The sequence below is a fragment of the Numenius arquata genome, chromosome 4, assembly GCF_964106895.1.
Source record: "Numenius arquata chromosome 4, bNumArq3.hap1.1, whole genome shotgun sequence".
Lineage (NCBI taxonomy): Eukaryota > Metazoa > Chordata > Aves > Charadriiformes > Scolopacidae > Numenius > Numenius arquata.
The window spans coordinates 23,831,637-23,857,571 of record NC_133579.1 but is presented as its reverse complement, the minus strand read 5'-3'; the positions used below and the strand labels follow the sequence as shown (position 1 = coordinate 23,857,571).

At 42.1% G+C, this 25,935-nt stretch overlaps 1 protein-coding gene across 1 annotated transcript in view; it reads right to left on the bottom strand.

Moving 5' to 3' along the window:
• Window positions 1-25,935, bottom strand: part of MTCL1 (microtubule crosslinking factor 1) — a 111,268-nt gene that overhangs the window by 5,780 nt on the left and 79,553 nt on the right. The window contains exons 10-15 of the mRNA XM_074146106.1: window positions 25,694-25,882; window positions 18,561-18,728; window positions 12,461-12,715; window positions 8,033-8,338; window positions 5,626-5,657; window positions 2,084-3,638 (exon numbers count right to left, since the gene is read on the bottom strand). Of these exons, the coding sequence (XP_074002207.1) occupies window positions 2,084-3,638; window positions 5,626-5,657; window positions 8,033-8,338; window positions 12,461-12,715; window positions 18,561-18,728; window positions 25,694-25,882 (2,505 nt within the window). The remainder of the gene's footprint in view (window positions 1-2,083; window positions 3,639-5,625; window positions 5,658-8,032; window positions 8,339-12,460; window positions 12,716-18,560; window positions 18,729-25,693; window positions 25,883-25,935) is intronic.

Sequence of the window (25,935 nt, the reverse complement as noted above, 5' to 3'; positions counted from 1 at the left end):
CTCTAAAATTATTTGAGGTTTTATTTTCAGCAGTGAACCCATGCTCCATTAAGTACATCTTGTAGAGCATCATCTCACCTAGGAAAAGCTAAGCTCATGGTGTGAACACCCACCACCTTCCTTTTCAATGCATATTCCTGAGAAATGACAGGACCACTCAAAGATCATAACCTGTGCACCTAGACAACAGTCATAACAACTGAGTAAGAGTTGCAAGAATAAACAAGTCTTAGCCCTGAGGCTCAGAACTCAAAAAATTAGGCAAAAGATACTGAGAATTCACAAAAAGGAGCAATTTTCTGCCAGGCCGATGGTCAATGAGTTTTTGCTAAACAGCACTGACCCAAATCTCTCTGTGCATCAAACTCAGGTACTGATGCTAGTTGTATTTTGCCACCAGCAATTTGTGATGATGTGGGATGACATCTATTTGCTTATACTTGAAATCTGCTGACACATTTTAAAGATGCAGGAGGAAATCAAGAGTTTCCAGGAAGGCCTTGAAGGCAAAGCTGAGTTGAAGCTTTAAGACTGCAACACACTTTCTAAAAAGGACCAGTAGTGCATTCCCAGTATTTCAATCTAAGGACAAAATACAGAGATAGGTAGAAAGGGTCAAATAAATGAGGCTGCTTTCCACTTCTATTCACTATGAGGTTTATGCACAAAGCCCACTTTCATTCACTGTTATTTATAATGTGCATGTGGTTTCTTTTTTATATGTACAAACTTCCCTATTTATATCTGCTTAAACTGCATGTAGGGAATATATCCTCACCTTTGGATCCTCTGTTAGGCAAAAAAAATCATGTCCTCTGAGCAATACCTACAAAAGAGGAACTGATTGTCCATTAAGAACCACCCACTAGTGCAAGGCAAACTGCAGACCAAAAGTCTCAGCTCTCAGGTTCCCACAAACCCTTCAAGGCAAATGTTGAGTTAGAAAATGTGGTGTCAACCTTCCCTTGAGGCTATTTGAGGCAGGAGTGGTGGGAGTCAGCCCAGTGAGGCCAAGGTGAGATGTCTGGGGTGTGTAGGTGCTCAGGAGGAGCAGCTGCCCTGTGGCCAGGGCCCACTGAAACATCAGGATGCTAGTGGCAGAGAGGATGATGAGGGGCTCCTGCCCTGGGGACTATCACCAACCAGTAGGGCACATGCCATTTAAGTGCTGTACCAGAAAGATGACACGTGCTGGGCATAATTCAGCTTCTCCAGGCCTCCTCAGGGCAACACTCTCATGTGCACAAAGGTTCACCAGAAAAGGAGGCTTGGATACTGATAACTGGAAAGCTTTTGTCTGTCATTACACCCTCTCTTTTTGTTGATTGCTGTAGCACATTGCTGTACCTGAGAATCTGGCCCCTCCTTGGGCATACCTGCTGAGACAGATGATGGCTGTTACACTGTTAATAGCAAAATATCAATAAAGAGTTCATAAACACTAAGTGTGTATGTGCTTAGACTAGTTGATTGTCTTTTTTTTCTCTTTTTCTTTCTCTTTTTTTTTGTGAGGCCGCAACAGTCAGTACCAAATGTCATGCCATTTAATCACATTCACAGACCCAAGCCAAACTTAATCAAATATGTCCAGAAAAGTTATGCTGAAGGCCCTGAAGGTTTCACTCAGGGTATTGTAGAGGCTATTTTTCACACAAACTTGTTAACACCCATTCTCGCATAGGAGAAAGAGTCTATCTTTTCACCCAGCACAAAAGAGAAATTTACTCAAACCTAGAGTCCCTAGAGCATCTGTAACACATTGTGTGTTTTGTGACAGAAAACCCTTATCCCAGTCATTCAGGGGAGAACCATTTTTATCCTGTAAAGGCATCTTTATCCTGTAGAGGATAAAGCTCTTCTGATGCTTTCAAGCCTGATAAGCTGTCAGGATAGAAACCCAATTCTTTAACGAGTTCTTCAGTGACTAATCCAATAGTTTCATGAGTGGCACTCACTGGTGGTACTATGACAGGACTAGGATATTCATTGTAAATGCTCACAAGGACTGCAAGAGATCTCATAATGCATTTGTTCAAAGAAGAGTGCATTTAGCTATAGGAGGAAAAACAAACAAACTCATTACCTCTATGGACCCTGGATCTACTTTGACAATTTCTCCTGTGCTGTTGTCATTGCTAAGATTTGGCGGGCTGTGTGAAGGTAGCCTTCTCTCTTCCTTTAAGGCATGCTCCAAAAGTTTCTTATTCAAGATCCTGGCAGCATTTTCTGTAAGTGTATACCCTGGAGGAGCAGATAAGTCCTGCCTGATACTTGTCACCTCAGTCCCTTCTTCCTTTTGCGTCTCTGTCCCCAACCGGAGAGGACTGGGTGATCTGCCACGGGCATTTGTACATGGCTCCTGCACTGGACCCAGCTCTGGTCTGGGTTCTGCTGACCTGGACCGGCTGCTAGACCTGGGGCATTTTTGGAAGGTCTCATGAAAGATGGGGCTATGGTCAATAATGTTGAATAAACTGGAGAGGCCATCATTGATGGTGGTGTGGACAGGACTCTCCCTTGTAGTAGTTGATCTAGCCCAAGCAGACTCACTGAATCCTTTCTGAGGTGTGCCAGGCAAAGTCCGGTTATTTGGCTGGTCTGATTTGGGAAGGATTTTTCTTTGTAACTTTGGAGAGCCGTATTTGGGGGAGCAGCATGTGCGTTCAAACTTAGCCTGGACCTTTTCAATGACGGGGGTCACTTGCCTGCTTCTTAGGCTTCTGGATGGTGAAGAGACAGGCGTGGACCCCCCCTTTGGTGTCAGACACTTGTGTGGACTGCTGGTGATATTGCGCAGGGCTTCCGTCTGCAAGCCAACACTGATCGTCTGAGTGGTCTGTGTCCCTGTTGTTCTCATACCATTGGTTTGACATGCAGTATCTTTAAACTGAGGCTCTGTGGAATTAGAGCGTATTGCGTTGCGGACAGAGAAAGCAACCTCCTTCATATCATCACTCATGTTTTTGGACATCTCCAAGCTGTGCAAGGGTGAGGCAAAGCCCACAGTAGTGCAAATAGGACGTTCAATGGGATGAAGACCACTCTCCAGAAAATCCTTGTGATGTTTGGCTAGGTCACAAGACCATCTTCCAAACATATCCGAGGAAGCACCTTTTGTCTCAGCAACATTCCCCATAGCTTTGGTCACGGAAAACAGGAAGTCCGGCTCAACCTGGTTTTTTCCTTCACTGCCAGCTATCACTGAGTTATCAAACCTACGGACAACTGGTGGGCTGTGAAAGACCCGAACTCCCATTTTTTCGTTTACACCGTGACTCCTCGTTGGCTGCTTCTGGCAGTGCTCTGGGCTGGTCATGGTGTTAGTTGTCATAGTGACACTGGTGGTGAGGTACCATGATGATGCCTGGAAGGGATCTGAAACAGGATCATTCCCAGCTTTCCCAATTTCTATCCTTTCTGTCCAGCCTTCTGCAGGCTTCTCGGTGGCCCCACCATGGTTCCTAGTGTTACTGTAATCCCAATTTTTGTTGAACTCCTCGATGTATTTCAGATCATCAGGAGACAGGGGAGGGGTTATGTCATCTTTGCTGCTGGATGAAGGCAAGTTTTTTTCTGGTAGAAATGGAGAAATATCCATCAGGCGCTGGAATTCTGACATAGAAGAAACGGACATCGCCCTGGGGAGGGGAACACAAAAGTGTCACTCATAGGCTTGGAAACTCTCACAGAGCAATTTATTTTCATCAGCAAACTAATTCAGGAAACCCGACTTTCACTATCTGCTTATATATAAAACCACTTTAGCAGTCTCTTTCATTAAAGTTCCCTTTTATTATCTCTAAAATAGCTGTAAAACGCAAGCATTCCTGATGTGTCATTAAAAGTACCAAAAGGTTTATCAATGGCTCTTAATTTCCTTCTTTCTCGTGGATTACTGCTTGCCAAATGTCTGAAATATGGAGCAGCAGGATGCATTTCAGAAATATACCATTCACAGAAAATGAGTGTTTGTGACAACACAAGGCACACTTTTTAAAGCAAGCGAGGGGTCTTTCTAACTTGCTGGGAAATCAGCAAGCCCGCTCCCGCTCCTGAGATCACCCAGGTTGCACAGCTGGTGTGTAGCAATGTGGGACTTCCAGCCTAGATGCTGTTACATTGAACTGGCTTGGCGAGTTCAGCTGGTGATAAAATCCAACCAAAGGGAATCGCTACATGATAATTCTGGATTCTTGGCTTTCCCTCATTTCACTAGTTTGTACAAATCACAAGCATTCAGCTGAGCTGTCCTACTGCTTCTTTTTAAGAAAAAAATCAAACAAAAAAAGAAGCTTTGTGAATGGGACTACTTAAAAATGCAAACGAGAGTAGTTATCAGAGTCAGCTCAATGAGGTAACTCAAGCTGGGTGAAGATTTAGCAAGCAGTGATCTGGAGGATACAGTAAAATCTGTACAAAAAAAACACTGTGAGTTTTTAATCAAGAGCACTAGCTGCTGATAGGATGCATCTAGGTTAGGGAGTTGGAGTGCTGGAGTGTGGTCCAGAGAGGTGCTGAGGTGCTGGAGCAGGTCCAGAGAAGGGCAACGAAGCTGGTGAGGGGTCTGGAGCACAAGTCTTATGAGGAGAGGCTGAGGGAGCTGGGGTTGTTCAGTCTGGGGAAGAGGAGACTGAGGGGAGACCTTATCGCTCTCTACAACTACCTGAAAGGAGGCTGTAGAAAGGCGGGGGTCGGTCTCTTCTCCCAAATTACAGATGATAGGACAAGGGGTAATGGCCTCAAGTTACGCCAGGGGAAGTTCAGGTTAGATATTAGGAAATATTTCTTTACTAAAAGGGTTATCAGGCATTGGAATGGGCTGCCCAGGGAGATGGTTGAGGCACCATCCCTGGAGGTATTCAAGAGAGGAGTTGACATGGTGCTCGGGGATATGGATTAGTGTTGGGTGGTGTGGTGGTGTGTGTGTGGGTTGTGTGTGGTGTGGGGGGTGTGTGTGGTTTTTTTTGTTTGTTTGTTTGGTTTGGTTTTTTTTTTTTCATTGGTTGGACTAGATGATCTTAAAGGGTCCCTTCCAACCTAGGTGATTCTGTGATTCTGAGTTAGGTGAGATCAGGAGTGTGGTTTTGAAGTGGATCTCCTATTCAGATGCTCCGGTTTGCATCGGGGGCAATCTCAGAGAGCATGGGCTGGGGTCCTTTGGGATGAAAGTGAGCTGGAAGATGCTCTCCAGAAGCACAACCAATGCACTCCAGGGTTAGATGGGTATCCAACCCATGGGGTCAGACCAGAACTAGTGCAAAGCAAAATATTCCTGACATGCAGGGGCATGTCAGGTCCTCAGAACCAACTGTTTCCTTCTATATATTGATGTCTCTAGGTCTGCAGTACTTGCTAAGGCAAGCGTAGCCTTCAGTGTAAGCTGCAGCTTCATGCGCTTTCGTACAGTTTGATCTTTGTGCACCACAGCTGAATGTGGCCCAAGTTAATCAGAGTAGAACAGAAGCATATCGAGACAAATTAATCCCTGGGTAAATCCATTAATCTGGCTCTCAGGCTGCGTAGGAGATGGCATGGCTATGCCCTGGGTCTGTGGTTTGGGTGCCAGAGAGCTATAGGCTCTGGCAGCTGAGTATTTGCTGATTTTTCCCTTTAAGTTTTACTCACCTTTGAAGATTTCCTTTGTGTGTTTCTTCCTCCTGAAGTAAAACAGAAACAAAGAGGATGTTATTTTTGAACCTGTTGGCGGCATTAGCTTGTGAGTATTTTGTCATGCACTTCCCGTTAGTTGCACCAGGTATATCTGTCTTTAAAAAGTGGCTGATTTTCCCTCTGATAAAAAATCTTAAATTCTGAGTGGGAATATTCTTCCCTTGGTACACAGACAGCAGACTGGGCAATCCCATCAGGACGACAGACTGTACAGGGAAAGCCCATATACCAAATCTACACCAGCCTTGAACTTCGATAGTCCCATGCAATCATAAATGGAGGTAAGCTGCAAATGGCTTTTTTCCACGTGTACACTATATTGGTTTGGACCATATATTTGTGAGTGAATTTGTTCTGTGGATGTAGTCTGCTTTATGCCAGAGACCTAGCTGTGCTGAAATAAGAGATAAACCAGGGTCTTTTGACATAAGATTTCATCATATGTTCTCTAGGAACCAACAAATGGCACCAGTTGAAACTCATTAAGCTAGCTATATTAAATGTGTGGGAAGACTATTACTTGTTTCATAGGGGGAATACCTACAGCTTGCTACAGGCATTTAGATGTTTTTATGGCAATTATTTCTCTGTGACAATTCCCATGAGTTTGTTTTTTTTTTTAATAGATACTTCTGAAGCAATTGGCCTACAGTTATTATTTTAACTGTTTGCTTCTATTTCTAATAAACTATAAGGAATACAAAATATAATCAGGAAAAAAAGAGTATTAGTGCCTATTTCTTTTATTTGACTTCATGAAGTCAAGAACATTACTAATATGGAAGTGTATTTCAAATTGTGACTATTCAAAAAGAGCACCACTTAACTCAGCAAATACCTTTCTGGTATTTATCCAGAGTCAGGAGAAAAAAAAGGAGTAAACTGATCATCCTTGCATTCACTCTGGTGTAAATCTAGAATAATGTTGGTGGCTTCAGTGGATTTACTGCAGAGTAAATCTGATCTACCCACACTACCAGCTGCACATTTATAGCACTGAGGGAAGAAAATCTAACTGGAACACAGGCACCTACAGCTACTTAAAATGTAAGAAGGGCAGTTGCATTTCTTGCCTCTCTCAATTTTTTTTTCTCTTCTTCCTCTCAAAGATCTTGATTTCCCAATTTGTTAGCTCAGTAACAACAGTATAAATCTCAAGGAAATGATTGGGTCAAATTCTCACAGGCGCACACGTTCAAGTCAAGGCACACCAGTGAACCTTGTCCTGCAGGGTGCTTGAGGTCTGACCTGTTGACAAACTGTTTTCCATAGTGGTCAAATTTTCAAGCTAGAGTTCAGAGACACATCTTTGACTGGGAAGCTTCTGCTTCCCTATTTGCTCCAATATGTACACCCACCCGGTATTTATGTGCTCAGAGCACAAGCCAAATGTCTAACTTATGTGCACAAATCTGAACTTTCAGGCAAGAAGAAAGTACTCAAAACTTGCATTAAGCAATGTGCTGCCTGCTTAATAATTTTCACTTCTGGCAGTCTCCGCATGCTTCTTGTTTTGTAACAGCCGCTAACATTCAAGGAACAATAGAAAATAAAATAGATATTAGCGTTTTGAAGTTGTAACGTGTTTTTAATTTCACAGGAACCAAAGTGTATAGTCATGGTTAGTGTGAACATCCTCAGTGCCACTAATATCATATGCCAGTTCACAGGCTACTTTGTACCAGCATATGGGAACGGGGACCCTGGGTTTCATTCAGTAACAATACAAACAAAACTGTGAAGACCTGGAACTGGTGAAAGTAAGCCTGAAGTGGTGCAGATTTTAGCAGGACACAGACTACATTCACTACAGCCCAATGGCATCTCTTAGCACTGTGTTTTACATCTTTATAGCTTTATGGTTTGACCTCAGGGTAGGTACTTTGCTGATGAAGAATAACTTCATTTTTTTAACATCTCATCTTACTTACTCATGCTGATCTATTTAGAAGGCAACCATAATGGAACAACCAGAAATGCCTCTCTGCAGCACTTACTGCTTTACTAACAAAATATAGCCCACGTTTCTTCATATATATATCTATCTACTTATAACTAGAAGAGATTTAAGACCTTCTGAACCAATATGTTGTGTCAAATATAGTTATCATACATCATACGAATGGCCACAAGGCGAGGGAATCTTTGGGACCTTTAGGCTGGCTTCTAGTCTCTCAGGTGATTGACACTGGTCTAATCAGTTCATAGCAAGGAATGAAATCTTGTCCATACCAAATTCACTACTGGGTAACTGCAAATGGTGCCTGTGACACAATATCTCACTTCCTATAGCACGGACGCTGTACCGATTCTGACATAAGAGATAACACACCAGCTTGATGAAAGGCAAAAGAGCACATACTTCTGTTAATCCGGTCAAGAATTTCTCCCGCTCCAGCTGCCGAGACCGGTGCTCATCAGACTCATCGGGGGAATCAAGGGACAGTGACTCCAGAAAGAGGTTTTCTGTGGCACTGCACCGATCGCTCTCCTTCAGCTTAGACAGTGACCGATCGTCAAACTGAATGGCATCTGAATCAGAGTAGGATCTTGACCCCATCGGACGAGGCACATGAAGGTTCCCCTGGGTCGTAAATGGACGAAGGTTATTCTCCTTCTGGTCACACAGAAAACCACCTCCTCTTCGTGGGTTCACTTCTTTCTGAAGCTGGAGACAAGGCAAGTTAAAAGGAACAGCAATTACTTATGTAGTGTATCGCAGTCTGCAGAACTCATCCTTCCCCAGGAGTGAGGCATCCGTGCCCTGGAGAGACACCATGAGATCACCGCGTGGCTCCAGGGATGCTGGCTTTGCTGTACTGGTCTTTCCACAAAGGCAGATGTCTCTAGGACTTTGATGCTATTACTCATGGGATTTTGGGTGATTAAATGTGCATATGTATAGTTTTGCTTGTTTTTATATATATGTATACATATATACATACTGTGTACATATACACAAAATAATGCATCTGTTTCTAATCTGATTTTTAAGGAAACAAACCAACACTGACTATTATTTGAAAGCAGTCTTGATATGAGATCCTAAAGCAATACAAGTAGAAGCTCAAGGAGGGGTGAGCGACTTGGAGTCTCATCAAAACAAATACATTTTTCTTCTGGTCAGCAATAAAAAGGTTGCACTATTATGTACATCACTTGCTTCCAGAGGTGGAAAATTCCCCTTAACAAAAGACAAAAGCTTTGTTTTATAGATGGTCTAGCTCTAATGCATGGCTAGAAAGTTGACTATTTGTACAGAACAGCATTGTCAAAGGGAGGAATTAGGCATGCAAAGCATGTTTGAAAAAAATGCATATTTATAGAAGGGCCATCAAAGCTATTAACTCTATACTTTGCAAAAGCTGGGTGAAGAGTGGGTGAACCACTAGTGAAATTGCCAATCTGAAAATTAGATTATGTGATCAACTTCTCCTTTAATCACAAATACAATGGGAGAGATGAAATAAGTGATATTTTCAAACATGGTGAATGACAACAGGAATCTGATAAGTAACTGATGTTTTGCTAGAGCAGCGTACTAAGATTAGTGACAATAAGCTGCAAATACTAGTCATTCCCTAGGACCTAGAAAATATAGTATTTTAATTTTGTTGCATGTGTTTGGAAAAATAAACAGACATTGTATCGCCTAATGTAGATCAAAACATTTTACATCCCAAGTGATTAAATTTGCACTTGGGCTGAAATCAGTGAGATTTTCGCTTGATTCAGATCTACAAAAACGGGAATGTGTCTTCAGTGTTTTGCTCACGATACACAAAATCTGAAACAGGTTTATTAAAAGCAGCTAATTTAAGGTATCGTATAAAGGCAGGGGCTAGAAGGTATATCAAGGGATCCTGGAGTACGTTTCCCAGCATATGGGCAAGACCCAAAGCAAGGAGACATGGTAATCACATGTTTTCTGTACACATAGTTCCAATTGCAAGCCCTTCCAGATTTTCAGAGATCATATAAGGATAATGATCTGGGATCCTTTATGAGAAAACAGTGCAGATACCGGCTCACTCTCTGAATCTCAGACAGCTGGCAGGAAAATTAAAGTGAAAAATACTGGCCTAAATGTTCAAGAGTGACTAATGATTTTGAGTTCTTTGAGCTAAAGGTATAAACACACAACTTTTCATACAGGTGATTTTGTGGGTTTAAATATTCACCAGTGCACTCTGTGCACAATTAGCTTTAGGAGCACATGGGAGAGAGATTCTCTAAGGGGAAACAAAGTGACAGTGCACTTAAAAAGAAAAAACCCACAACTTTGAGCTCGGAAAAAAGTAGGTCATCATGTTTTTTATATGCAAGCAGTACTCCCATAACCATCCAGAGTACGGTATATTATATATTTTATGCATTGGTGTGAGCTTCCCCCTTATCATATATGTATTATTCAGGAGCTGTGTGAAAGCAGACAGGCATAAAACATTAGTATGAAATTTGGCACATGTGCTTCTGCTATCTCTTAGACTCTGTTTTTCAAACACACACTGGTGTAGTCTTCTCATCCTCTACGTATTGCCATACATGGAATACACACAGAAAAACCCTGGGGAGAAGGACTTCAGAGATACACTAATTGTTTCCATATAAAGCAGGGCATGACTGAAATCTGTGAGGATATTCAACTAAAAGCCTGCAAATATTTGGAAGCTTCCTGTCACATAGGGAAATGTTTGATTATAAGCAAAGATGGAGTTATGAAGTTTTGCAGGCAGGTAGCCAAGATTTCAAATGCTATTTCTGATCATCTAGTCCTCTGAAATTAGCTTGATACAACATTTTTTATTTCCCCTATCTATTGCTAATTCTGTGTACAACTCTGTCGTACAGTAAACATATAGTTGAAGCCTAGAGGTTTCAGAATAGTAACAAAAGAAATCAAGTCCTGGACTAGTTAAGAGCTATTTTGTAAGCTCTCCCAAGATGACACTGAGAGGTTATGTCACGTTTAAAGGGAATTAAAGGCTAGGTAACATTAACAGGGATTTCTCTGTTGCTTCCTTTAATATCCCCCATTCCCAGGGAATAGAAAAAGCAGTCCTTTAACCAGGTTAAGTCCCTCAAGCTATTGAGGATACACTGAAGAGATAATATTAAAAAAACCAGTTCATAGGGACAGCAGCATAAACATCCAAAGAGGTACCAGTGACTCTGAGGAAAAGTTTGTGTCCGCATTCTGCGTATATCGGGAAATTTTCTGAGGGTTATTTAATTCCCATTGTGCATAAAAAATCCACAGGAGGCAGTTTGGCCACTGAAACTCAACAGTTAGAAACCAGCCCAGTCAAGCCATGGAGAGCTTGGCACCTTCTGCCACTGAACCCTGGAAACCAGGTAATTTGGATGAAGAGCTCTGCTACAAGCCTTCTTATCTCATAGGTTTTGGTTATTTTATATTAGGAGACATGCTATTTGGCTGCATTATAAGAGCTAGCTCAACAAGCTGCATGTAGTATACAAAAAACCCCTCAGATAAATCAGAGATTTAAAAATCCAGCATATCATTTATTGATATTTTTAACTTTAGAAGCTCAAAAATCACCTTTCTTGATCTGTAAAACCTTCATATTCGTCACCACTCACTCAGACCTACATCAGTAGCAGTGATTTTAGAAATATCTGTAGAATACAGGATTTTGCTAAGTGCTTCTCTGTGGGTTTAACAGCCATAGCGTAAGCTGAGATTTAGTCTTGCCCTCGTAATATTTACAGCCTGGTGTCCTTTCTTTAGCTTCTTGTTGCTTCTTCAGGCATGGGGATATGAGACAGATAATGAACCCTATTCAAAAAAGTGGTCGTGAAGTTACACGAGGCTTTCATGCACTGAACCTGTGAAGCTACTTTGTGCTTCATTCAAGTGTAGTGCTCCCTAGAGAGCATGCACAAATCTGGTGCCATGCCATTTCTGATGTCCTAAGGACAGAAAGTACTCAGTTAATTGAAGACCCACAATTTCAGTTGTTTTTCTTACTTTTCCTGGAATGCATGACTCAGAGCTGAACAATGTTCAGTCAAAACGGTGTATTAACTCTCCCTCATTAAACTTTTTATTTTTTGTGTGGCTTCCAGCCAGATAATAAATTCACTAGGTATAATTTGTCTCTAATACTAAGCAGATAAAGGTATGGCCAGGCATGAAAAACGAGGGGGCAGGTATGCAGTTATCAGATCTGCAAATGACAGCAGAGGTGTGCACAAAATTCACGTGACCAAAGTCAGAAGTATCTTCTGAGTATTTAGTATTGATAGCTGTTTACTTGTTATCAGTCAGGACTCCTGATGTTAACCCCCTGGGATACTTTGCTAGAGAAAAAAATTCAGTTGAGACTGAATAGTCACAGCAGCTCCATCTTTGGTGGCTAATTTACAGAGGAACAGACATTTTTGGCAGGAAGCTGTATATCAAACCTTGAATAACCCTGCATGTTGGATTGAGCGTTTTAGTACGAAGAGATGCAGAGAAGCTTTCAAACAGAATGAATCAATGTGACCATGCCTGTCCAAGGTAATTGAAATAAGGCAGGAAATGGCCTTTAACCTGGAGTTGATTTCTCATAAGTGGTCTTTTATAGCGATTATGAGCATTTTCCTTTTACTCCCTTGTGTATGTAAATTGTTTTGTAGTATGAGAAACACTCATGTAGCCAAGGAAACAAAATTGTTCTGTACTGCTGCTTAATACAGTCTCTTGACCTTGTCCCGAGTGTAGTAATGATGCAGTGCCTCCTGCTTGCAGTCAGCCATTGCTCGCCCCAAGATGACTCCTTACCTGCTCTATCCGCCTGAGTAGCTCCTTCTTTTGACGCTCCCATTCTCGCCGGTCTCTATCAAGCTTGTCCAGGAGCTCCACCTTTTCCCGGTTCCAGTTCTTCTCACTGTGCTGGATTTGCCAGCGGAGGTCCATCACCACACCATGACTCTCAGCCAGAAGCTTCTTGTGCTCCTCTCTTTCCCTTTTAAAAGCTCCCTTTGCATCAGACATGAGGCCCGTTTCTCCCGAGGTGTTCTCACTCTTCCCTTCCAGCTGGCATTAAAGTAAAACATTACTAGGACATTAAACTTTCTGTGGTAAAAGCCTGTGTCAGACAATGAAGTTGAGTTAAAGATCTAACTCCACAAAGGTAATGGCAAAATTATGGCAATTCTTAGATCTTAAGATTTCAATAAATGATCAAATATGTTCAACTTGAAAAAAGTTTTAGAATCAAGACAGCGAAACCATACTGAATAATTTCTCAAGCTCTACCAGCTCATGCTATTAAGGCATTATTTATGATCTTTCTGATGGGAGTGTGGGCACCGGCAATGAAGAAAACATGGAGATAAATGCCAACTTCATCATCATCTCTGAGACAATGCCCTCAGCCACTGCTCTGCTTTTGTTCTCTCACTCAGTACACCCAAAACCTAAAGAGAGTGTGTTCATCTTCTGAAGAGACTTTTCCCAGAGCAACCCTCAGCAACGGACCTATTGTACAGCTCCTCCCACCTTCCAACAAAAGAGGGTGTTAGCAGCAGGAGGAGATGTACCAAGATCATCCCCTCATCTCTGCAGGTTCTGGTGTCTGATTTCTCGGGCAGTTAGCTGATGCTAACTTAGTTAGCTTCCCTCCCTTCTCCTTCACTTCATGCTCAGGGCTCAGCTCGATCAGAGCAGAAGAGCTGGCTCAAGGTAATATATTCATAGGAAAATGCAGGCTCGATGGGGTGTGAGGAGGTCAATCCCCTGCTTCCAGCAGGGTTGCCTCCGAGATCAGATTGGGTTGTTTTGAGTTGGATCTTGACAAACGTCCAAGGACAGGGATTGCACAACCTCTCTGGCCAACCTGGGCCACTGCTGGACTGTTGTCAGAGTGAAAAAAAGTGCTCAATAGTTTTGTGTAAATTCAAGCAAGTGAAGAATTTATCCCTGAAGCCTGACCTTTTGTTGACAGCTCAGATGTGTGAGTGACTCAGAATAGGATACATCTCCATCCTCTGGCTCTGCAGGTGAACTGAAGTGAAAAGCAGCAGAAATTCATTTCTGCCTCTGAAGTTAAAGTTGTCCTCAAAAAGGAGAGGCAGCAGGTCTGCTGGAAAACATGCTCCTTTACCAATAGAGAAGGACAACATCTTCATCTTGCTCTGTGCGGAAAATAAGCCCAAACTTTCTGAGCAAAGGGAAGTTCAGACTAGATTCAGGAGTGAGGCTTACTACTGTCTGGAACAGCCTCCACAAATAAATGGCTGAGAGGCCTTGCTTGAGTCATTAAAAATTGTACTGAGCTGCAGAAAACACCCTGTTACAGCCACTTGCATTGACAGGGAAATCTTAAAACACCCATGTTCTCTACCACTAATTTCCAAAGTCCCGTTGTTTTCAACCAACCAACCAAAAAAATCAATTATAAAAAAGCAGCATCTTATTTTAACAAAGTTGACATGATGCTATCTTTCTCACACTTATCCTATTTCTGGAGTGTACATTTGTGGGACCTGCAGCGATGTGTGAGAGGCTGTCCTGCACGCAACTGCGTGGCTTGGTGGCAGACAAGTGGTGCCCTGGGGCAGAAATACAGAACATAGCAGGAGAGACACCTCTGCGCTGTAGATCCATGACGGGAGACACCATCCTGGGCGGCGTGGCTCCTCAAGAAAGCCAGAAAGCTTTGCTGCCTTCCTACCCACTACCCCAGCATGTTGACGGCCCACATGTTAGTTCAGCAATATGTAAAAATATCACTGCTAGTTTCCAAACTCACTGCTAACTTCAGGTAATGGCCTCTTGCCCTTTGCTACATCTTTCCTCTGCTCATCCAGAGCATCCCCAAGTCCCCAGCTCCATTTCATGGTGCTGCAGGAGTCAAAGTTGGTGCTGCAGCCAGGGTCAGCAATGTGGCACACATTCTTTTAGGGTTGTTTGCTTTAATTGTATTAGTCTGTGTCCCCGGCCCTGGGTCGCTCTTGCAAGTTCCTGCTGGGTTTGCTAAGTAGCTGTGACGCTAAATAATCTTGAATTTCAGGAATGTCACTGCAGAGGTCAGGTCAGCCAAAATAATAAAAGACTAATGAAGTAACCTCTGTACAGTTTCCTCACACCTAATCCTGACAGAGGGCTATTTAGGACTTGTTCTTTGTGATATATATGTCATCTTTCAAGGACCTTAGATGCCCCCATAGACGTCTCTCATCTTGCAACAGGAGCTCTTAGGGGAGGTTGCTGGAGCATCTGGATCAAATCCAATGAGGCTGGAGTGCAGACTCAACCTTACAAATCAGCTGCCTCCTGGGGAATAATGCCACATACAGCGGTAGCTATGGCTAGCATGCTAAGTTGCAAAACCACACCAATGCCTGTGATAAATTCTTTAGCTGGTACGAAACATAAAAATGCCAAAGGCAACCTATAAAACAAACAAATGCTCAGTTGCAATAAATGCAGTTTGTGTGATTACCCTGTAAAGCAAATTCCTTCTTCCATTTTTTTTGAATCTCAAAATAGCAGCAAGATGTTGAACCTCAGCAAGACTCATTCTCCCTCTCCCCTTACACCACTGGGTTCTTCACCAGCACTGGGCAAATTCTCAGCCTTTCAGTTAGCAAACAAGACAGGCAGTGGTGCCTGCGAAAGGCAGGAAAGCTGACAGAGGTAGTAGTGGGAAGTAAGAATATTCTCCAGAAGAGCGATACCCCAAGAATGTATGGCTGCTGTTAGACTGCCATGCCCAAGCTGCCAAAATACAGTAAGTCATCCTGTGCTGGACCATGGACTCGCCTAGACCAGAGCCATGGCTCTTGCCCCAATTGAAAAGAATACAGGAAGTCTATAAGTACAAAGATAAGATCAAAACAAAGGGAATTATACAGTGATATGCCTTCAGAGTACTTTCCTGGTGTTCAGTGATTTGGGACCTAAAACCTTCTTCAGTCAGAGGCAGTGTCTTTAGACTCAGAAGCCAGTTATTGGTGCCTCAGGGAAGTTGTAGATGCACCATCCCTGGAAGTGTTCAAGGCCAGGTTGGATAGGGCTTTGAGCAACCTGATCTAGTAGGAGGTGTCTCTGCCCATGGTGGGGGAGTTGGAACTTGATGATTTTTAAGGTCTCTTCCAACCCAAACCATTCTATGATTCTATGGAAGGCAGAACAATGCTTCTGGCACGAGGGAGTCCTGCCTCTGTTTTGGCAAAACAGCCCAAATCATGGAGGAAAAGTCCGTTGGTGGCTCCTTAGCATGAAAGTCTAGGCGTGACTTTCCTAAACCTGCTAATTGCTACAGGTGGCCAGATGCCTCTTCATGTGCACCACATCTTATATTCCCCCCAGACATCCTGAAGCCGGACCATTGGTCAGAGACCTAGTGAGTGTCTGTGTCCTTACATGTAAGTTCTCAAAGCATACACAGGATTTGGCCTCTCATACTAACTCCCTCCTTCTTCCAAACTTTTCTCAGTTCCCAGAATACTAAGATTTTTCACTTGTCCAGCTGGAGGCTGAGAATTACTGGGATTGGCTCAGCATTATCACAATCCCATACTTGGGAGCAATCTCATTATTTCTTATCTTAAAAACAATGCCTGAGGATCCTTCTGCCAAATAAGATGTACATGCATTTCTGACAGGCAGGACTTTAATTTTTAATGATATATGCAGTGCTAAGGCTCCAAAGCAGCAGGCAACAGCACATTGTCACCTCTGATATGCAGTGCTTTTGTATCAAGAGAGTTTTCTTTCCTTTTTCCCTTTCTTTCCTATACAGCCAGTTGAAGCATCAAAATGCAAAACCACTGCCAGTGACTATTAATTAGGAGTTGACTCTTTTGAGGAAAATGCTCTTGTTAATTGACCTACTGCTTCACAAAAAAATAGCGGGAAACAGCAGCAGTGAAGACAACAGTGGAGACTAGAAAGGCCTTGATTCTCTGTGGGCTTCTCAGGGGGTTGGCAGCTCTATACAAAACCTATGGTAGGAGCGCTGCATAGCCCACTGCTTCATCACTACCAATCAAAACAACAAAATGACATCATGAGAGGTCCTCCTACCCACACCAACCTGACAGACTTGGCTATTTAGTTAAAATTGTTGTTATGCTACATATTGGGCACAGAATAACAAAGGATATTAACAAGACTATATGTAATGCTGAAATTTTACATGTTGTTCACTAGCTCCTCCCATTTTGATCCTGAAATCGGACCTATAGTGAAAACATCCCATATTTTGAATCTTTAACATTAGTTTGAGTTAAATTTACGTTTATATGATTTCTATTTCAGGCTTATTATAGTATTATTTTTATATTTTGTGTTTTAATTCCCTCCTTGTAATCATGAGCACATACACCAGACCTCAGTTACATTGTTTTCCCTATCCTAATTGACATTCTAATGATTGATGTGCTGTCTTTTTGCTACTGCATTAGGGACCTGCTTTTGCTGTGAAATAGAAGTGTTGGTTTTTATGTCTAAAATATTGACTAGTTTCATTCTTTTCACTTGCATGAAAAAAGGTAAAGAGTAACACCCATGGCTTAGGAATTACCACATGTTATGTGTTGTTACCAGTGGAGCAGTGGAGGTAGCAAAGAGCCTGATAAGGCCCCCAGAAGGAAGGGTGCAAATCTTTCTTCTCCCTGGGCAAGGCTGGCAGCACCATCCTAGTGCCAAACACCAGCCTGTGAGTTTATTTCCCATGCGAAGGCAGAGCATGCAAGCTCTAAATTGGCAGTTTGTTGCCAGATTAACTCTAAATTTTGTTCTTTGTTGCTATCTCCAGTTAAAGGTAAATCTGTGACCTAGGTTTTAGTTTGGGAGGAGAAAAATGGGAATTGATTTGGTTTCCTTTTTCAAGTGATGCATTGTCTGGAAATGTGTGTGCACTGAGCAGCAGCTGAACTGAGAATCTGAATCCACTGAGAGAAAACTTGGCTAAAAAGAAAGCTTCTTCCTTCATTCTGGGAAAGCAGCTTACAGTACCTGAGCCGGAAAAGCAGTGCTCGCATCTCAGCTCTGTGCGTCAGAGTGAGTTTCCAATGTTCAGTAAATTCTCCTAAATGTACCACCATCCTGGCAGTGACCATTTTTTTAATATTTGTCTTCTGCGGAGAAGCTCTACTATTATCAATCTTTCTCTCAAGACCTGAATGTACTAATTCTCCTTCCGCTCCCCTTCTCAATGCTGAAAATTAGATCTTTTACGCCATCAGCTTTGGAAATGAATCCTTGTGGGTTTTTTGCTGATTTGTTTTCATATTGCTTCAGAAACAGTACATCTTCTGTGAACAGCTGTCTATGACACTGAAGCACCTGGCACCAGATTTTATATACATACTTCTAACAGTATCCTGTGGCGGGTAGCTAGAGCTTTCTCTTCAGTAGGGCACCATTCATCACTAACCAGTAACTTTGAATAGCTGGTTTCATATTAACATATTGATCTATCACTTCAGTATTTTTATATCACTCTTTTCTCTCCTACGCATCAAGTACTGCAGTTGTTATGTGCCACGGTACAGTGACGAGCTAATTGTGAGCACGCCAACACCAAGACATTTTTCTCTTCTGTAAATGCCAATAAATACAGACACCCGCATGTCTCATTACCGCAGCTGATACATTACCAGCCAGCTCTTCTGACAAAATACAGCAAGAAGAGGTTCAGTTCCTTTGACCTCACTGATGTTATACAGTACCTACTACTTGAGCGCTCGTGCTGGGACAACTGGAATCCAAGAGGCAACTCAAGAGGCAAAGCTTTGCTCGGGCTTCAGGGGGTCTTTCAGCCACCAGGGTAAAATGAATAAATATAGCCCCTTTCCTGGCTATCATAGATTTCCTGTTTCACAAAGCACCTCAGCCATTCTTTACCGGTGTTGGACGCGGGGGACGTTACCTGTTCGAGGTGACACTTCAGTTCAGTCATTTCCACCTCCCAGGCTGCCTTGTGCAGGGCGTACTGCTGCTGCAGCCCCTGGCGCTCACGCTCCTCGTCCCGCAGCTCCGAGCGGAAGTCATCCAGCAAACCCTTCAGAGCGTTCAGGAGCTTCCGATTTTCACTTGCCTGCCGCAACAAAGCACACGAAATGCTTTAGCCTGCAGTTTCATTTTCAGGAGGAGAAATGCCTGCACACCCACTGCATGGAAGAGAAAGCACCTGGGCTAACTTTTGCATGAGAAAACTAAGAATAGCAATGCCTTCTCTGTCTACAGCCTGCCCAGGGAAGTGGCTGAATCACTGTTCCTGGAGGTATTTAAAAGATGTGTAGACGTGGTGCTTAGGGACACAGTTTAGTGATGGAATCGGCAGTGTTAGGTTTACAGTTGGAGTTGGTGATCTTAAGGGTTTTTTCCAACCTAAATGATCCTATGATTCTGCAATTCTATGATTCTACTTCTTGTTAGGCCTAGTCCTGAAGCACCCATGAAAGCCAAAGATACTTAAGTCACTCTGAAAAGGGCACTAAGTATCTTTCTGGACTGAGGACACCTGTAATAACTTTGGTTTTGATACTGTAAACCAAAGCTAGAGTATCATTCCTGAGGTTTGTTGGGTAGATGGATCTCTCATACATACAGTCATTGCTCAGCATCAAGCCTCAAATATTTGTAAACTACATACCAAGAAAAGGGATTAATTTTCAATGCTTTTGTATTATCAGATAAAATTACTTTGGAAAGAAAAAAAGTGGGGTTTTGAGCTGAGTATCTCTGCTAAGGTGTTTCACTAGTCTGTAGCTCCCATTTCTGCTCAATCCCAGGTGGCTGCACACAGGTTAGCTTTGCAGCAGCACCCTGCCTGGTACTGAAGGCACAAATGCCAGGTAGGAGACCTTCCTTCCCTCTTGCAGATGGGATCAAAGAGCAAACCCCCATCCACGTCTTGTTGAGAATGTCATGGTCATATTGAAAATGTTGTCTGTGCTCTTGTGCTAGCTAGGAGCCAAGAATGGAGTTAGATTAAAAGTCCAGCCCAGAGCTGACATCTGATCTTGGAAAGTACTGAAAGACAGCATGTATACTTATTCAAATCTCTAAGGTTTTTTTTTATCTTAGTTTTGGCATTTACTTTCTGCAAATTCTCTGGAGACCTGCAAAACCTGTTATTTTTATGTAAAATATTGAAAAACACTTTTTAAAGATTCATTCTAGATCAGCAAAACAAAAGGTATCCCACTGTTTTTGCAGTCATTGAATTAATAAACAGAAATATGTTACATGATTTATTTATCCAAAATTTAAATCAAATATTCCCAGTGAGCCTCTCGAAAACGAGGGAGTAGCCAGAAACTGTATTTGACAAGTTATTCTGAAAAGACTTTTAGGAAAATTATACTTGATTTGCAGACAGAGCATGAGCAGAAAAATGGGAAAGTTCATTCAACAAACTCAACATTTAATCACCTGGCTCTCATGAATGCGTTAGCTTCCTTGGGAAGGCCTAACTCAAATTAGCTGTCTTGATTCTTACATGAGAGTCTAATGATTTTATTTTTTATTTATTTTCCCAAGTGGAGGCTTCCTGCAATTCCTCTTATCTGGTGTTTAATGAAGTACCTACATGGGGACTGCTTTGTAGACAAGTCAAGTAAACAGATGTATGCAAAAATCTAAATAATTATCATGGGCTTTTTTCAATGACAGTATGTATAAAATATTATGCAGACAACTAAGCTGATTTCATATGCTCATCAGATTTTTGGCATCACTGAACCCACCTTACCCACTTTTGTAATCACTAATCAGACATAGCACAGTGCCTTTTTTCTTTAAAAAAAAACAACTATGGTCTACTTTTTCCAAGCCATTTGATTCATCAGCAAAACTATGCTAGATGCAGGGAAGTGACTGCAGGTGCTCATCGACTGACCTATAATCTGTTTGGACTAATGAAATGTGATGGTGTACAACATGGGGTTTTATAAGAAACGCACCCACAGAAGCAGAATTAATCCCATTAACATTTAATGCCAATTAGCAGTTTCGTACTATACAGCAGCAGTCTCCATCATGCATATAAGATCACCTGCTTTTCAATATGTAATGAGATTTTATGTTTCCACCATTAATTTTCATTCTGACACCCAATTAAGGCTAAATTCTCCAAACATCTCAAGCCCCTTGTGTAGTAATCAGAATAACAGCTCTTTTGAAGATTTGTCCTCAGTGTCACAACAGGAGCTGCTGGGTATTGAGCGCACCAAAATCTGTCCTCATCCCCTTTGAAAACCCTGACTCCAAATGTCTATGAAGTGCTTTCATTCAAGAGCCACGTTCTGTGTTTTCTGGTATGCTGCATAAACCTTTCTCTGGCAAAGTAGTCTAAAGGCTTCACAAGGGAAATGAGGCAGAAGAAACAGAAAACGAAGTAACACTAAAGCAAGCTACATCCCTCATTCCTGTGCATACATTTGATAGCTTTAGAGCCCTGTAAAATTAAGTTTGCAAAGAAAGAAGTGGTGGACTAGTACAGAGAGGAGCCAAAAGAGCCTCATTGCAGGTCTGTAGCCTACTGAGATGAGGGCATCTCTTATTTCTAGAGGCATTACATCAATATCGCTGTTATGAGACAAGTACCCCAGGTGCCCCCTGGGCTTGCTGGGTTTTTAATTAACTTGCCAATATAAATCCAATTTTGGTTACCTACTTTTAATTCCTGCAGAGAAGTCTCTTTTGCATGACTTCATATTTGCAGACTGAAGTTGGAGGGTCTGTGAGATTAATTTTTTTCTGTTTTGCCAAACTGGAGTGGTTTTGGAGAACAGACAAAGTACTTTCGAGACAATGTGCTCTGAAATACAACATATACATCTAGACATGCTTTAGATTTCTGTTGACAAAACTGCAAAACAACTTCTGCATTAGAATAAGTCCCATAGATATACAAAGATTGTTATGGTCTTCCCCTTCCTCCCAGGGATGTTGTACAGCCAGAAGAAACAGGGCATGGCTGTGACACTCTGGACAGTCTCCCATGCAAGAAGCTGGCTCTTTAGTACCTTACCAATTACCGAAATCCAGAACATGGAGGAATCTGACTGATTCACAACTGATCTAAGACAAGCGAGTTACAAAAGCAGTTTAAAGTCTTGTTGTATCCACAGCTCAGGATTTATAGGTAAAAGAAACAACATCTGACAATAAGTAAAAACTTAATGTAGTAAACCTCAATCAAATTCCAGGACTTTGAAGTCTTTACCAAGTTGAGTGAACCCCAGAGATGGGAGCCTCCAGCTCTAGAAAAGTTTGGGACCAGAGCAGCTGTTTGAAGCTTGGTTCTGCTTTTAATCACAATTCTTTTTTTCTCCGAGAATTTCACTTAAGAATTTAGCCACAATCTGGTATTACAAGCAGTTCATTGGAGCAGTCAATTAAAAACACAAGGTCAGAAGCCTAAACAGCAAAAGGGAACTGTGCATTTTAACTGTCTAATCACAGATCTAGGCAAAAGTTAAGCTGGATCTTGGTGCAAATCATTTTAGTATATTTAGGTCTTAATTACTATTCATTTGGGCTTTCCTCTTAGCTAAGCTTTGAAAACAAATACTGTATGAGCAAATAAAGACATAATTGGGGGTTTTCTTGACACTCCCCCCAAGCAACAGCGTGAGTGTATTGTTTTTTAATGCCTTTTCCATTGGACCACAGATGTGTAAACTCTTTTCTTCTTACTCCCCTGATCTTACACCATCCAAAAGGCATCCCACCCTTTCTACTCAACTGAACAAAAGCTCTTCCTTTTTCCACAGGCTTTCTCCCTGATCTCCTACTACACACACAGAAACGCTGATTTACAGCAAGCCCTCCTTTACTGGGCCACCAGCCTGACTTGCCTGCTAATTTCCTGCACATGACCAGACTTCCCACTTGGCTCTTGGGCCAGTTCCTTGCCTGACCCTTTCTGCAGTGTGCCCCAGCTACCAGCCATGGGACAACGCCATGAAGAGAAAGGTGAATTGGTCCTTCTCAGATTCCCCATCTACCCTGTCTCTCATCAACTAAGCTTTTTTCTCTCCTTTCCCCTCAGCTATGCCTTCATCCCTTCACGCACTGGCCACATAAAAATCGCAGACAAGTGAGACGTGTACTTTCCGCCAAGTCGAGTACCTCAAATCATAATAATATAAAATTAAAGGTTGCTTGTTGAAATTAAGGCCTCGGGGTTCATTATTTTTCTCAAAACAATTCCAATTCAGACAGGGTGAGAAAGTCAGCAGCAAGAGTACAGGCTGAAAATACAAGCCATTAAATACTAACATTAAGCGTTAAAAATAAATATGGGTTACTTCAAGTTACTGTAAGCCCTTCCTTTTTTCTGACCTAGTTATCTCAGACACTCCTTGACTATCACAAAATTTCCTTCCTAATGTGAAACAAGTGTTGATGCATTTCATTTTGGAACTTGCCAGGCAGAACCAGCAACTTAGGGCTCTCCTAGGCAGATGCAAACCTGGGAGTATTCCAGCTTCACCACTCACCCCAAATTCCCCACGTAAACAGTGATTTTTCCCAGCTTGGGCTTAGGGAACTTGCAGAAGATCCCCCAAACCCTGCATGTTTTTCAGCACAGTCTGACTAGTCAGTGGTACACTGGGAGGTGAGCACTGCTTGAGATCCACCCCTTCAGGAAGGGCGTGCTCTGGGTCCGCTAATAGTCTCTGAGCTTTTAAAACTGGGACAACACAGGAGAAGCCTTTTCTTGCTCTATTTTTCTTTAGTTACTGGGTTTTGGGATCATATATGAATTAAGTTTATGGGTGAAAGCCTGTAATGTCTGCAGAGCTAGGATGAGGGTCTGTGAGGCTGGTGAGCACAGCTAAGGTCCTGCACGCAGGAGGTTTGCAGGGCCAAGTCATCCACCATAGTGAGATAGAGAATTCAGGGTCAACTGATACTAAGGAGTGTGAGGGCAGAGCAAGGTTCTGGCAGAGCCTCAAGAGCACAGGAGGTGTGCAGGCAGCTACTCCTCTGTCACGATCCTCCAGAAGACACTTTTGATGCTCTGAATCTATGACAGCATCAGAATCAATACACATTAGGGCTTCCTATTTCTGTGCCAGAGAATAATCATAATCCTTTCTTGCCATTGACAAATACAAGCCCTGTAGCACTGAAAACCCTTCTTACATGCCTGTCAATAAACACGGTTCTTGTTACAAGATGCACTAGCGTGAGTGGGCAAAACAAGTAATAGTGCTTAAAATGAGAAATATTTAACAAACTCGCTCATTCTTGCAGTGTTGAAATAACACTTTTTTCCTAGTTGGAAGGCAAGAAACCTATTTTACCTTCACAAGCCCATTTGGATATCATGCCCTATTCACTACCAACAGGGGTACTGAGATGTGGTCTGTTCCTATGGTTCATTTCTTTAAGCAAGAAGATTAGCTGGAACTGCTACATTAGTACATCTTGCAAGGTATATAAAAATGAATTATAAGCAATCCTACTTCTCATTTCTGCCACCTTAATTGAGATTAATGCCTAAGCAATGATTATTTCAAAGACAACATAATTTATTTGAATGTTCTTGGTCATTTTAAGATATGTATATGGAAAGTTAGTACATGACAAGAGTTTGTACTGAGATGGCTTGTTGGTTTAGATTTATTTTACTCATTCTAGATTGTCAGTCTACAGATGGAATGCAGTTAAATGACGTGCTCAGGAGGATGTCTTCCATGGCCTTTTTCAGCCCTTACCAAAGAACTTGCTGAGAGGATGACAGCGATGGGTCTGGCTGACTGGCAAGGTAGAACCTTTCCAAATGCCAAATTGATCAAATGAATACTACCTTGGTAGCACACTTCACAGAAAACAATATCTAAAGAATGAAGTTGTCAGCTAGCAAAAGAGTCTATAAACTTAAAGCAGAATATGATGTAGCAGAAAGACCACAGATCTCCACTATTTTTATTCATATAGAAATTCTAACTGAAGTTACATCTTGAGCTAGAGGTAGGTTGCAAGACAGCCTGTGCATCTGCCAGCACCAGCCTAACCTTATTATATGATAGACACTTACTGTTGCCCTGCTGCGTATCTATTAGACCATACAGATAATAAGCAAACAGGTTGTACACAGTTGTGAGTCTGGGGAATTCAACGTGAAGAACTGAAATGCAAAGGCACACAATCCCCAGAGCCTGCAGCGAGTCCAGTAGAGTAATGTGGCCATAGAGAGATTTGTCTGAGAGCTCTCGCTATGGAGTGGGCTCACAAGTCAAAGGCTCAGCTAGAGATGGGGCATAAAGCTTCAAGACCTTTTTCACTGAATATGTATTTTGCACAAAATTCTCGCTCCTTCTACTTATGATTGCAAATAATTCCATGTAACAGGATGCTCTCATCTGAACATTTTTCATTTTAAAAATAGAAGAAGGTGCTCCTGAAGAATGGTTGGAAGCCTTAAGTCTGTCCCCTTTGAATGTTTGCTATTATTATTGTTAGGACTGCTGGTATACTAAATGCACAAAGGAAAAAGCCAGGATATATGGCAGTGCTCTGACACACACAGGCAGGGCACAGGAGATGTCAGAGGAAAGTAGTATGATTTACTTTTAGGCATTTAAAAACAAGCCCAGTGACAGGAAGGAATTTTTGCATTGTTTTCCCATCGTCTCTAAGGGAAACATTAAATACATGTGCTAGTTTCTTCAATTATTTAAAGGAAATAAAATCACCTCTTCTTGCTAAAAGCTTGACAGTAGAATACAATAGATGTGGTCAGGCAAGAGAAGCATGTAAATTCTGCAAACCATCACATACTGATAGATGTTTCTGGGCAAACAGCCACAAGAGGAAATAGGATTTTTCACTGATAGTATCTGCCAACAGGAGAACACTAATCACGTGGCTCCTGATTAAATATAAATATAATGGGTGAAATCCACTGTAATTGCTGTGTAGCTGGAAGTATTTTTACAAGTATGATTCTAGGTGATTGAACACAGCAGCAGAAGAAAATGAACTCCCTTGGAAAATCCACTGTTTTCATTCCTAGGGCATGATAAACAAATGGTGTAGTACCTGCTTCTGCTGCTGCAGTAATTCTGCAGTCTGAAGCTGTGGTCCATGATCAGTGCTCTCCGTGGTGGGACGCTGGGAGAAATCTGTCAGTGCAAACACTACATCCTCTTCCTCCTCCTCTCGTTCTGCATCATCTGCCTTCTGCTCAGACTGCATGCCAAAGTCCGGGAGGGTCTCAGGATGCTCAATCTAAAATGCAAAAGATGGGACACATCAACACTCTTTTGCCATTTACCTTGAGG